This window comes from Hemitrygon akajei, chromosome 14 (genome assembly GCF_048418815.1).
Source record: "Hemitrygon akajei chromosome 14, sHemAka1.3, whole genome shotgun sequence".
NCBI classification, from domain to species: Eukaryota; Metazoa; Chordata; class Chondrichthyes; order Myliobatiformes; family Dasyatidae; genus Hemitrygon; species Hemitrygon akajei.
This window is the reverse complement of record NC_133137.1, coordinates 18771847-18786931: the sequence shown is the minus strand read 5'-3', so window position 1 is coordinate 18786931 and position 15085 is coordinate 18771847. Positions and strand designations below refer to the sequence as shown.

The following is a 15085-nucleotide window of genomic DNA, read 5'->3' as shown; positions in this document are numbered from 1 at the left end:
AGGCTTTTTCCATTGAGAGTAGGGGAGATTCAAACAAGAGGACATGAGTTGAGAGTTAAGGGGCAACAGTTTAGGGGTAACACGAAGGGGAACTTATTTACTCAGAGAGTGGTAGCTGTGTGGAACAAGCTTCCAGTAGAAGTGGTAGAGGCAGATTCGATATTGTTATTTAGAAAAAAATTGGATAGGTATATGGACAGGAAAGGAATGGAGGGTTATGGGCTGAGTGCAGGTCGGTAGGACTAGGTGAGAGTAAGCGTTCAGCACGGACTAGAAGGGCTGAGATGGCCTGTTTCCATGCTGTAATTGTTATATGGTTATATACTTTCCTACAACAGTGTTTCTTGTAGATGTGCATCAACTAAGATTTGTTTGAAAAGCTTTTGTACCATTTGGAGTTCTAACCTGCATTAGCATCAACTTTGTGCTAACCTAGTGACTACGAAAACAATGCTACTGGATATCAACATTGCACCAATGGGAAGCGTTCAGCAGTTTTGTTTACACAGCCCTTCCACTCATCATCTTTAAAATACACTTTTGGCATTGATATTCATGAATTTCAACCTAGTAAGATATGTATTCTGATTTCTGTAAGAATGTATAGCATGGCTTATTACAAAGTAACTTGTGTTCATTATCTATTTTATTGTCAACGAAAGCAACTAACGTTTGTTATGTCAATTATAATTAACAAGGCTTACCGAGATGACTGTTCACCAACTAGTAAACTGCAACGCCTGCTAGCTGAATCTCGACAGATGGTTGCTACTCTGGACCGCAACACTCAGCTTCCTCTCGGGTTGTCATCCTGTCCCACCAGCAACAGCAATGTGAGGGTGAGTTCAGCTTCCTTAAACTTCCTGTTTTTTGAAAATAAAGGGTGAAATGAAGACAGAGAAAACTAGATACATTACATCATTGGGAGAAAAATCTATCAAATAATTAGAGAATAAAAAGTAGTTCTCACATAGTTTTGACTTTTTGAAGCATAGAAGTTAATCTGTGCTGCGAAATTGGTTGCTGTTGTATTTATCCTGTAGTTAAAGTATTATGTGCATTTCCTTGGATCTGGTTAAGCTGTCGTTGCTGCTGTGTAATTGTGAGATCAAATGTCACCACTTGCATGCTTGTCAATGAATTGCATTACATAGGGCAGTGAAGCTTTAATTGCCATTTAATTTCCCTGATAACTTGTTCTAGGAAAAAAATGCACGTTTCCAATGAATTTCTTCCCATCCCAAGTAAAAACAGGGAAAGCTGTTTACTGGTGAACATTTGGATGTACTGCCATGGTTTCAGGGCATCTATTTAAACCTCAGTTCCTTCACTTGGAAAACTTGTTATCCCATCATCAATATGCTGATCCCAATTTTCTCAAAACACAAGTTTCGTGTGGTCCTCACTATGGAAATATTGTTTTATCAGACTAGGACCTGAGATGAAAAAGGGTAGATTACTTGCACATGGGATTACTTAGGAGGAAATGTTTAAAAATTGGATTTTCTCGATTTAATGAAAAATAATGAAAAGAAAATTGATGGAATTCAAGGTAATAGTTCAACTGATTTGGCTGTAAAAATGTCACTTCCCTATTTATTCTGATTCAAGGTCAACCTCTGCTCTCACTTAAAAATGTTTTCGTACTTTTGAGAGGTTATTAATGAGCAAAGCATAAATGCCATCATCACTAACACCCTTATCAGTTTCCTTACATTCCTGAAAATTGCACAGTGCCATCCAGTCACCATCTAAACAAACCTCTGCTCTGGTGATAGAAACTGAACACAATATAACATTGAAATAATTTACTGTACAAATTGAGGCAAACTTTATTTGCAAAATATCTCTTCACGATAATCTAGAAATGTACGAGGTAATGTTTTTAAGGTAAAAGAAAATGATAAATGGTAGGATACCAAATAGTATAGAGGGATAGATAGACCTTGGAGAGTCTGTATTCATTGTGTTGCTGAAGGTGTTGTGATGGATGGAAGGCATCAGAATAGTTACCTTTATTGGAAAAGGCATATAGGGAAGTAATGTTAGAACTATATAAAGTGTGTGTTCTGTACATTTGTGAGTGTCACCATCGCAGGAAATATATGATAGGAAGGGCATGGAAGAGATTTACAATGTATGTATGCAGGGCTAGAGAATTGTTGCCATGTGGGAAGACTTACCAGGTGAGGATTGTTTTTGTTTTGGATCAAAGGAAGTAGAAGGGAAAGCATTGGACAAATGCAGAATTATCCCTTGATAGAGATTTGATGGAAGGATTAGAGGGGAGTTGAAGGAATAAAAAACTTCACCCTTATGGTGTGGCTCTGAAAATCACTGCAGAAAATAAAAGACAAAACTATTCTGTCTTGAAGTAGATCTTTTTTTTACACTGTATTTGTGTTTCTTTTAACCAAAAACTGTTGTGAAATCATTGTGAACTGCTTTTGGTATGACTTCTTTGAAATCATTGCTCAAATATAAATCCTCCTGAAGGAGATGAAACTTTTTATTCTTTTTCTCAGTTTCTAAAATTGGTGGCTTCTTTTGGTTTCTGTGATTTGCAAAATCTTGATTCTAAAGTTTCATCCAGATTATGAAATATAGGAGTGATGAAACAGCCTGATCTGTGATTTAGCTAGAGCGGAGCTGTGCAAAGAATTGTATCTGAAATCGGTAAACTTGTGTGTGTGGTTTATGCTTGATTTAATCTTATCTTAAAGGCTCTTCTCTAATCATTTTCCTTCCCTGCTTTCTGTGTCAGCTTTTCAAAACGGAAAGCACAGTAAGATTGACTTCTTTGCTGAAGATTCTTTTGTAAGATGAATTGTAAAATTAAATACGAACAGTTCAAGTGACTGGCAGGATTTACATATCCTTCAACTAATTCTTTCTTCTATTCAGCCCTCTTTCTCAGATGTGATTTTGGGAGAAATTAAACCTTCATTACTCACTCTCAGCTTATTACTGACCTGCATAATAGAGGAATTTGTCCTTTTCTCACTGACGATTTGTGATGAATATTCTGCTTATAGCTGGTTGAGATGAGCTGGTAGAAACTAGAGGCTGCTGTGAAGAGAATTATTGTCCTCCAGACTCCAGTAAGTTAGTAAGCCCCAGGCATACAAGGACTTGCTGTATATCTAGGATGGAGTAATCGATATTCCGATCTATTATACAATCCAGCAGCAGAACACGACTTGAATTTGGTGGTGGGGAAGGAGATGTTGGTAACTCATTTTACACTTTGTAACTGGCCCATGTAAGTGCTAGCAGGTGAAAGCTGGGAATGGAGAGTCCAGCAGTGAGCCAGACCCAGAATAAGTGAGCCCAATATTATTCTCTCTTATTTGTTTTGTTTTAATGGAACAAAAACACAGGTTATTATGAGTTATTATAAAGGAAAAAGTTACAAGGCTGTTTAAGTTTGGTTATAATTAAGGTCAGGTTGCATCATTAAACATGTCGTCAATTTCAGTGTTCTATAAGCTTTATTTAATTAATTCCTGGTTAAATTCTTATTACACAATTTTATTTTTGCAGGATGGTGGTTCACTCTAAAGTAAGAAAATACCATTCAGTGAATGTTACTCCTGCTTGATGAGGTATAATGACAGGAAATTTTCAAAGCGGAGTAAATGGTAAAACAAGATTCTTGGCTGTAAAGGAAAAGATATTGAACTTTCAAGCTGAATTACAATTACAAAATGTTTACCAATGGACCAGATACTGATTTGTTTTAGAGGATGCAGATATGAAAATTGGAAAAAAAATAAATGGGAGCAATTGTTCTTGCACAATGACTAAAATAGTATTTCAAATTACACGCTTCATTTTCATGTGTCCATCACATTTTCACGTGTATATTTGGTCAAGTTAATTATAGCATTTCTACTGAAAGTAGATGTGAAAATTGTGTTCAGCATGGTGCTTTGAGTAAAATCTCAATTTCTACAAATTATGAGGTTATTGTAAATAACTTAGGAAATATAGTTGTTTATAATCTATTTCAACAAATACTGGGTAACAAAATTTGGACCTCTGAAAAATGAAGATAGGGCTGTGTTATAGTATGAAATCATTACTGTTGTTGAAGCTTCATTATTTTCAGATGGAGGGAGAGTTTCCCTTACCAACTGAGAAGAGTAAATTGGTAATTATTTCTACAAATTGTTGTTTGATACTAAATCAAAATCTTTCAAACCATTTGTGGCAAATGCATTCAGACCAGAACAAAAACCAGATTCTCAATGTATAGATTTAAAAATTCCCAATCCTGCTAATTTTTAGAAAAGTATAAGGACCAAGGTACATTGGCTTGATTAAATCATAACGCTCAGGGATTGAGGTATAACTGTTTCAACGCTCCACACTATTTAGTGTCGTAAACAGGAGAGGAGAAGCATTGAAGAGTTTTCTTTCACCACAACATAAATAAGCCTGCTAGTTACAGTATGTAGGCATTCTCTTTCAAGATACTCAGCTTCAGTCATAGGTATGAAATGCAAGTGATAGCGACAGATAAAAAAATACAACTGCAGGGAACCATGAACATGAAGGGGAATCTCCTATTCTTTGGCATTTGCAATGAATTTCATTGCAGGTAATTATTTCAGGAATTGGATGATTGATGTGAAAGAGTTCCTGATCTACTAGGCCCCTTTTCACTTTAAATGCTTCTGGAATGGGTAGAATAATAATTCTTTAGAGGTTTAGAAACTTTGGTAGCATTTGTTTAAAAATCCCTGTTCTGATTCCCTATTTTGTAAAGCTGTAATATAAGCCCAGTAAATTTCAGTTTCTCAGTCATTTTCTGACAGTTCTGAATATTTTCTGATGCACAGTGAAAGAGCTTCAAACAAGGAATCTAATATAGGAAGGCAGAAATTTAAAGTAACAATACATTATGCAGAATTTCTTAAGTACATTTGATCTGTCAAATATTCATTGTAAGTTTATCATTAGGCCATCAAGTAGTATTCAGTCTCTAGAATAATTATAGTTCTCTCCATGTTTTATATGTAAGCAAGTTGTAATTTATATTGAAGTATGTTTGCTTTTATACAAGATATCAGAACCTGAGCAGGCAAATAACCCTGAAGGTTGTTCTGAAATTCAAATACATCTCTGGCAACCTTTCATCTAAACTCCACTCCCACATATTTATTGCTTCCCCTACATTCCAAAAGTTCACAGATCTCGGTCCTGAATCTACTCAACAAATAAAAACCATGATTACCCTGTAGTGAATTACAAAGAATTCAGAATTCTTTGTAAAGAAATTTGTCAAATTTAAACAGGCAACCCTTATCCGGTGCCCATGACTCCTTGTTATAGATTTTTCAGCCAAGGAAAGCAAACACAATAAGCCCTCTGAGGCCCGCTCCCAAGCAGTGAACTTCCCATGAGAAATTGATCAATTTTTTGGGCAAATGAAAGGAAAAAGCCACACTCAAAGTACAATCTAAATCCTCTGGTCACTTTCAATTCACACTTTAGTATGAGTGCTATGTAGTGATCAGGAGTGATGTTGCTCTAGCAGAAAAGGCAATTATTGACCTGGTGGAGATAAGCATGTGTAGGGATTTAAAGGATTCTTTCATCTAGGTAGATTGGTAGAACACTGAATTAATTCTACTATATTTTAAAAAATCATGCAGGAAAGACATTCTGTCAAATTGTTTTTTATTCAAACATGACCCTTTAAATATTGTCCTGTAAATACTGAATTATTTTAATTTTTTTAAGTTAATTGTATAAATTGTATTTTTTTTTAATTTGGTGGTCCCTCTATTGCCTAACTAATGTATTCTCTCGTTCATCTTGCATATACCTATTTAATATCATTAATGATTACCGGTAATATAAATCTTGTCTCTTTCAACTTTTTTCAAATTTGACATTTTATATTAGCAGTGTATATGCACCATTTAATTTAAATATCCAACTATGTTACTAGAAAATATATATAGTTTACATTTTTAAGCAAACCAGTATTTCTAGAGATGGAGCATTCATTTAGAATTTATAACATCAACTAGAATGAGGACACTATCTCCACTGTATAGAGAAGTGTCACAGATTCTGCTAGAATGCTAGTGTGTGTGAAATGGCAGAGCAGTCACCACATGAGAGAACTAAACTGAAAGAAATGTTGCCAAATGATCCCTTAGGGAATTGAGCCTCTTCTTGGGTTAACATTACCAATACTGGTAAAGGTTAATTTTCACCAGCCTTTCCTTCCCAATTGAAGGATGTAATTAGAAAACAACATTTGAGCAACAATGCATATATTTATCATGAACGTATTTTATTGCATGGGACAACAATTGTTCAGTAATTAATTAATTTCTACATGTATGTCATTTTATATCTTTTTTGTCAAGCTGTACAATGCATTTATAGTTTAACTAATGTGGTCAAAGTACTTATTTGCACATTTATAATAGTTCTACCAATAGAATTAACTTTTTTTAAACTTAAGTGTTTCCGAGAACTCCGCAAATTTACTGACTTGTAGCAATGTAATTGCAAATTTTGTACTTGGGATTTTTTAACATAAAAGTTTATTTATGTATGAAAAAGTGTACATTTATTGCTTTATTCCTCATTGCTACTGATTATATCCTCTACCTCTAGAGCCATATAAAATGGTATTGTAAATAATAGTCTGTGTCAGCTTTGATAGTATGGAAGGGGAATTGGATAAAAAGTACTGTACCAAAATTCCTACTCTACTACTAGATTTTCTTTGAATGGTCTGGTTATAATTAGCATCATGATAAACCAAAGAATCTGTGTATATTTGGATATATTCCATTTTTATTTTTCATTGCTTTCTAGCTCCTGATACTCTGCACTTGTAGAACTACCACTGATGTTTTCCTTTTCATTTTTTCCAGCAGCCTCTAATGTTAAGGAATGACTTGTATACAGAACCAAGTCCACCTCCATATTGTCAGAGTAAATGTAAAAGATTTCTAAAGTAATTGGATGAAAAAATAAGCAAATTTTCACACACTAATATGACTCCAAAATGCTAGAAATCTGGAGCTGTACACAGAAGTTGCATGCACACGGAATGCTGGAAGAACTCAGCAGGTCAGGCAGCATCTTTAGAAGGAAATAGACAGTCAATGAGACCTGAAAAGCTGATTGCCCACCTCACTCCACAGATGCTGCCTGACGCGTTGAGTTTCTCCAGTATTTCGTGTATATGCAACTTTTTTTTGTGTTATCCTCATATATAGTCTGGTCTTTAATTTGAGATGGTAGAGGCAAGGTAAAGTTAGTTATTGGGGAAAAAAAATCACAGTGATATACTGTATTTTGGTCACAATATAGCAACCTGCTTTTAGTCTTGTGCTGAACAAATAAGCAGATTGGTCTGTTTATTTCCTGCCCTTTTGGATTGGAGTGTATCCTTTACTGTCCCAGGAAAAAGCATTTAAGCTATTTTGTGGTTTCCGTTTCAATGACATATCCTTCTATTTAAAAAAAAAACTAATATTAATAATTTTACTGGCTGTGGTTGTTGCTGTCAACAATTTATTTTACATTGTGAGTTGCCCATGAGAAGGCTTTGGTGATGAGCTGCTGTCCTGAACTGGTGCAGTTTTAGTAAAGGAAGCACTGCAGTGGCGGTAGTGAATTCTAACACTCATTTCCATTGGTGACATATAAACAGCAACATATACTCAGTGGCCACTTTGTTAGGTAGTCCAGTACACCTCGTTAATGCAAACATCTAATTAGCCAATCATGTGGCAGCAACTCAGTGCATAAAAGCATGCAGACACGGTCAAGAGGTTCAGTTGTTACTCAAAATCAATGGGGAAGAAATGTGATCTAAGTCCCTTTGATTGGAATGATTGTTGGTGCTAGACAGGGTGGTTTGACTATCTCAGAAATTGCTGATCTCTTGTGATTTTTATGCACAACAGTTCATAGAGAATGGGGCACAAAAAAACCCAAAAAATCCAGTGAGCAGCAGTGCAGTGGGTGAAAATGCTTTGTTAATGAGACAGGTCAGAGGAGAATGGCCACATTGGTTCAATCTGACAGGAATGTGGCATTAACTCAAGTAACCATGTGTTACAACAGTGGTGTGCAAAAGAGCATCTCTGAATTCAGAGCACGTCAAACCATGAGGTGGATGGGCTACAACAGCAGAAGACCTCGAACATACTCTCAGTGGTCATTTTATTAGGTACAAGGAGTACCTAATAAAATGGCTATCGAGTGTATTTCCAAATAAGAAAGAGCGTAAGCTGGGAGGAAAGCTTGTGGTGGCACTGTTCCTGTGTGCCTGCTGCCCTTTACATTGTTAGAGGTGGTGTGTTTGGGTGGCCTTGCTGAGTAACCACCATGTGATTTGTAAAGAGTACATACTGTATGCTGAAGGAAGAGGGAATGGATTAACCGTTTGTGTTGTCTATGAATTCTGAGTGTTGTCAGAACAGCACGCATTCGAGCAAACGATGAGTATACTCCATTGCATTTCTGACTTTGTAGATAGTGAAAAGGCTTTGGGAGTCAGGAGAAGACATTGATTTAACAATGTCTTGTTATGGGTTTAAATAATATCAACTAATAGTTTATGTGGTACGTTTTTAAGGAGCAGCATCCTTTAAGGTACTTTGTAAACCTAATATATTGGCCAAGCTGCCCAGAGCTCCAAGCACTGAGGTTTGGTCCTGACATTGAATGGAGTTTATACCTTGTACTTGTGAGTATTTAACTTCTTTCCATGTCTCAAAGATGGCCTTGTTAATGACTTGGGCAATGTTAGTTATTCCATAGCGAAGGTAGCTGACTGAAAAATTAAGAGAAAATTGGTGGGACAATGAGAGAAAATACTGTAGGATTAATGGAAATCTCAGAGGGTATAGGGCTGATGGGATTGTCCCTGTTCCTTTGAGATCTGGCTTAAACCAGATGGCCAAGTTGTTATGGTAAATAGACAAGTATGTTCACCCATCATATATGACTCATTGCTGAAATATTTTCTGGTAATATTTTTGTGAACTTGTTTGACTTGCTTTTCTTTAAAGCCATGGTAAATAGTTGTTGATGTTTTGTTTGAGATACAAGTACTGGAGCTGTTGAAGTTTTTTTAAGAAGATAGTATATTCCTCTCCCATTTTCACAATCTCAGAACCTCACAGCTATTGAAGTCGTTTGGACATTTTCTCACCAGTACAGCTATCTACTGCAAACTGCACCACGTTAATGGCCAAATAATTTGTGTTTATGTGCAGGTTGAAGAATATTAACTGCCCAATTTTCCTTCAAAAATAGTGCTAATTCAAAGGTAAAATGATACCATAGCTTAATTTCAAGTCTGAAAGGAGATGTCTGTATTGCACTGCACAGCAACCTATCTTTTTTGCTCACCTTTGTGAGCTGATCTATATGATTAAACCATCAAATTGCCTGAATTTTGCAAGCAACAAACAGAACATAGAAAAAATCTACCACACATTATAGGCCCTTCGGCCCACAATGTTGTGCCGATCATGTAGCCTACTCTAGAAACTGCTTCATTGCAGTAGAAACTACCACAATGCCCTCTGCTTTTCTAAGCTCCATAGGGTTTCTTAAAAGACCCTATTCCTATTTTATCCGCCTCCACCACCGTTATCATTTCCACACACCCACCACACTCTGTGTGAAAAACTTACCCCTGACATCCCCTCTTGTACCTGCTTCCAAGCACTTTAAAACTATGCCCCCTCATGATAGCCATTTCAGCCATGGGAATAAGCCTCTGGCCATCTACACGATCAATGCCTCTGGTGTGAATCTTCCTTTTTTTTATCCCAAAAGGAAAGCTTGATCTCTACAATATGATATCCAGCTTGGTCTCCAAACCACAACTGTGATGTTTGAGCTAGAGTGGAACTTCAGGTTTCTCACTCCCAGGACTGACTTAACACTGGTGGAATCAATGCAAACTTGGGTACAGTATAGGGAAGGATGCAGAAGTAGTATGCCTACAGTGTCCACAAGGGGGTGCAATCTCATAAACATCCATCCCTTTGGGTCCCAGTAATTTATTTGAATGGTGAAGACAAAAAGGATATTCTTTCCTGAGCACCAAATTTAATGTAGCAGGTCCCATGAATTTATGTCTCATAATGCATTACTGCGAATGTGTGGTATGAGTGCACGTGTACAGTTGTGGTACTTGCTAAAGTACACGTTAGTCTTGGCAGTAAGAAACTCGAGATTCCACGCCAGCTCAAAGGTCACAATTATAATTTGTAGAGCGAGCTAGATATCACATTGTAAAGGTCAAACTTTCTTTTTACGGTAAAATAGAAGATCTACACTACGGTGCTTCCAAAAAATTAAGTAATCTGAAGTTTTAGTCATATAACTTCAGCAAAATAATGAGCAGAAAAATTGTTTCAGTGTAACCAATTTAGATCAATAACAATGTGGTAAATTATGAAATTGTATTTAAATGTTGGTTGAAGGATAACTGTTGGTCAGGAGGAGCAGGGATAATTCCATTGTTTCAGACTTGTACTTGTGTCACCTGAGAGGCCAGATAAGGCCTTGGCTTAATACACCATCTGAAGGTCACAGCGGAATGGCATTCTTCCTTGAACAGAGTGCCAAACTAGGTCACTTCAGCCCCACCTTTGCCCTGCTTTGCCTAGCAAACTTTTCACAGTAAATGACTCAAACTCCATTCATTTCCTCCGGGTTGGCTCCATCTCCCTTCCGCTCAACTGCTGCATAATTAACAAGGATCAAAAACAAATTGATTCCATTTCCTGCACCCAGGTCAAGGACAGATTTCCCGTTTTACTCAACTTTGATGTTACTACTCTTTGTGTTCAACAGGTCCTCATTTATAGCTTTTTGCTACTTACATCCGAAGCACATTCCCCTCCCTTCTCAAGCATCTAGATCCTCCCCTCATATTTCCTCCATGACTTCCTACTTCACTCCTCCATCACTATCAGTACCCAGTCCCATTCTCCTGTCATCTTTTTAATTACTGGAGTTGCAATAACTACCCTTTTCATCCCGTTACTCTTTCCTTCAGCTGAAGCAGTGACTCATTTATATCTCTTCCTTCTACTTTAGTACATCGTAATCCATGCTCACAATACTTTCACCTCCAAACAGCTGCCTTGGAGAACTTCCCCATTCAGTCAGCCAGTGTGATCCTGAACTGAAGTTGCCTGTCCCTAATCTTCCATTCCAGTCTCACTGTGATATGTGTCCGGTCTCATACTCTGTTCCAATGCAAGCGGCACCTGATTAGAAAATTAGGAAGTGCAGGGAATTTGAACAGAAAGTGCTGGATGTGCTCAGCAGAATGGCTATATTTAAAGCGGAGATTGACTAGCAAGGGCATCAATTATGTGGAGAAGGCATGAGAATGGGGTTGAGAGGGGTAATACATCAGCCATGATGGAATGGTGGAGCAGCTGAATTCTACTCCTGTGTCTTATGGTCATATTGGGCAGTATCTGTGGAAAGAGATCTGGCACTTTTCATCAGAACTCAGCTCGTCTTTCTACACAGGCCTCCAGCATTTTCTGTTTTCTTTTTAAATTTCAGTTTATCGTTTGATTCGGCCCTTGGTACATGGGTCACACAACACAGTCGAGAACCCAAGTGGTCAGTCCAGAACCCACGCTGACCTGTAGTGACTCTCTGGCTTCTCCGGATATAATATATACAGGTAGAAAAATGAACTATTACTATGATGCCAGGCAACTTACTGCATGAGATACTATACATACTTAAAGGATGATGAAACACTGGGGGAGTGAAATCCCTCCAACGTGACAGACCCTGGCAGTGGAATACATGTAGTAAATGGCAGCCTCCGCTCTGAAGAAAGCTGAAATCCATGTGCTTGATCCACCTCTGGCAAGATGGAATCATATAAGGCAGCCTTGGGAATGAGCTGCAGCAATCGCTGACTGGTTCACTGAAAGATAACGTGCAAATTAATAGTCTTGGTTGGTTCGTTTGCAAACAAGCCCCTGTGTGTGTTGTCAAAAAGTCAGTGCTGACAGATCAATCTATATATTGCTATTGGACATGGTGGTGTGCTGTCTGAATAAAATGACAGCTTTTATATTTTCAAAATGGGGTACTATTCCAGGGATGTAATTTGATTGACAATCATTTAATCTCCATGAACCCTGTTGGATTCATTGTGCTTTTTGTACAGTGGGTGCTGCCCTGAATGTTTAAAACGTTAATTATTTTCTCTAGGTGAAGCCTGTCAATTTCAGCTCTAATTTTAGTTTAATAAGTTAATAAGTTAGTTTAATAGTTGAATAAGACATGACCTGGGCTTGAAGAGCTATGGTGTGTCATTTGGTCGGTGCCTTTCAATGCGCCCAGGTCATCTTTAAAATGCCCTTCATGGGTCTAACACCACATGCAATGTTCCAGCTTCAGTCATCTTAATGTTGCTGTTGCTCATTCTAGGGGAATTTCTTCCCAAGAAGTTTGGGCCAGAGCCTGATATAACTCTTGTTGGTAAAGTTTATCTGTGTCTTTGATATTTCACAGTCATTCCAGCGAGTCCAGCTAGTGTTTTCAGATTTAGCTGTGCCTTCTTGACTTCAGGCAAAGTACCCAACTCCACACTCAGTCTGGCTCAATAGTAACGCTGTATCAGTGTTAAGGTCAAATGCCATTTCTCTCTTAGAATCAGAATCAGGTTTATCATCACCAGCATGTGTCATGAAATTTGTTAACTTAGCAGCAGCAGTTCAATGCAATACATAATATAGAAGAGAGAAAAAAAAATCAAAAAAGCAATCAATCAATTACGGTATATGTATAAAAGTTGTGCAGCGATAGAAATAATATATATTGGAAAAAGTGAGGTAGTGTTCACAGGTTCAAAGTCCATTTAGGAATAGGGTGGCAGAGGGAAACAAGCTGTTCCTGAATCGCTGAGTGTGTGCCTTCAGGCTTCTGTACCTCCTTCCTGATGTAACAGTGAGAGAGGGGCATGCCCTGGGTGCTGGGGGTTCTTAATAATGGACTTTTTGACAATAATCAGTGTCCATATGTCAGTCTATTTATTGTTAAACATCGCAAACCATTTCAGTCTTCATATTTCCTTTCCACGTACTCGAGATGCTGGAAACTTAGGAAATTTCAAACTCATTTTTTGAAACTTTCATTTTACCTACTAACTTTACATCGTACTTATTCCTGCAGATTCCGGTGATGTGGTCTTTTAAAGCACAGACAAGTATTCAGATGGCACTTATTTCCCTTCACAGTCTTGTTTACCTAAAATAACTTCAGGACAGTGTGTTTGGCTTTGTTTTGGTGTGTGCTGTCACAGGGAACTACCAGCCTCACTGGCAAATCCTTGCTTGCTCATTTCAATTAATGGCCAATTCTCATTGAAAGCTCAAAAGGTTTAATTCAACTGTGATATCAAAGCCTGTTCTGGTTGCCTTTGGTTCGCTTGTCCTTAAATATGTGTGATCATGTGTTGCCATATCTGTAGTCTTCATTTCAGCTACATGTTTGGTCTTGGTTTTGATAGGTTTTATTAACCATGGCTAAAACATAAACCTTTGCACTTTGTTGCTTGACTCTAGGTTAAAGTGATTCTTCAACAAATGTTACCAGTTCCTTAATTTTTTAAATTTCTGCAGGCAGACTAAGTTTTCCTTTAAGTTATCTGTTGAGGCTCCCATCACTCTATATAATCCCATTAATTTCCGTTTATCTTCATCATCAGTGATACTTGGACAACGAAATGCAGTGATATCTCATGATAGTCCTCTCATGTATGGGTTCTTACTTTTTGCCAGAACTTGTTTGCTGAACTTTCAGCCTCTGACCTGATGGCACGAACGCCAATTTCTCTAACTTGGGGTAATTTCTCTCATTTTCCATTCTCTATTCTTACCCAGCTTTCCTCACCTGCCCATCACCTCCTTCTGCAGCCCCTCCTCCTTCCCCATGATCCAGCCTCCTCTCCAATCAGATTCCTCCTCCTTCAGCCGTTTACCCCTTTCACCTCCCAGCTTCTTACTTTATTCCCCCCCACTTCCCCACACGTCCACCTTCCTTCTCACCTGGTTTCACCTATCATTTGCCAGCCTGTACTCCATCCTCTTCCCCTCAACTTCTTATTCTGCCTTCTCCCCTCCTTCCTGTCCATTCCTGATGAAGGGTCCTGGCCCAAAAACATGGACTGCTTGTTTAGATACTGCCTAACGTGCTAAGTTCCTCCAGTATTTTGTGCATGTTGCTCGAGATTTCCAGCATCTGCAGAATCAACCTCCCTTGTTTTCCTTCTTTAAAATAATAAGTTTATTTAAACCTTTCTGACTTTGGGAACATATTTTCACTATCCCCAGTATCACTGTTGATGTACACAAATCTGCAGGTTGAGTTTTGTCTTTTGGTAAGTTTATTTTCTTCTGCAAATGCTGCTCTTACTTTGATTAACAAAATGATAATACAATAACATTCAGGTGCTGGAAATTTGAATTCAAATTAGAATAAAACTGGAATAAAAACAAGTAGTCTGGAAATAAATGTTGTATGGTCCAGGTCAAGGTGATGAATGCTTAAAATTTGCTGATGATACAAAGATTGGAGATGTAGTGGACAGTGAGGAAGGTTTTCAAAGCTTGCAGAGGGATCTGGACCAGCTGGAAAAATGGGCTGAAAAATGGCAGATGGAGTTTAATACAGACAAGTGTGAGGTTTTGCACTTTGGAAGGAAAAACCAAGGTAGAACGTACAAGGTAAATGATAGGGCACTGAGGAGTGCAGTAGAACAGAGGGATCTAGGAATACAGATACAAAATTCCCTAAAAGTGGTGTCACAGGTAGATAGGGTAGTAAAGAGAGCTTTTGGTACATTGGCCTTTATAAATCAAAGTATTGAGCATAAGAGTTAGAATGTTATGGTGAGGTTGTATAAGGCATTGGTGAGGCTGAATCTGGAGTATTGTGTGCAGTTTTGGTCACCGAATTACAGGAAGGATATTAATAAGGTTGAACGAGTGCAGAGAAGGTTTACAAGGATGTTGCCGGGACTTGAGAAACTGAGTTGAATAGGTTGAAT

General features: G+C 37.8%; 1 protein-coding gene across 3 annotated transcripts in view; it reads left to right on the top strand.

Moving 5' to 3' along the window:
• Nucleotides 1-15085, top strand: part of hip1rb (huntingtin interacting protein 1 related b) — a 171045-nt gene that overhangs the window by 22569 nt on the left and 133391 nt on the right. For all 3 annotated transcript variants that reach the window (XM_073065535.1, XM_073065536.1, XM_073065537.1), the window contains exon 14: nt 699-839. In XM_073065535.1, coding sequence (XP_072921636.1) covers nt 699-839 — 141 coding nt within the window. The remainder of the gene's footprint in view (nt 1-698; nt 840-15085) is intronic.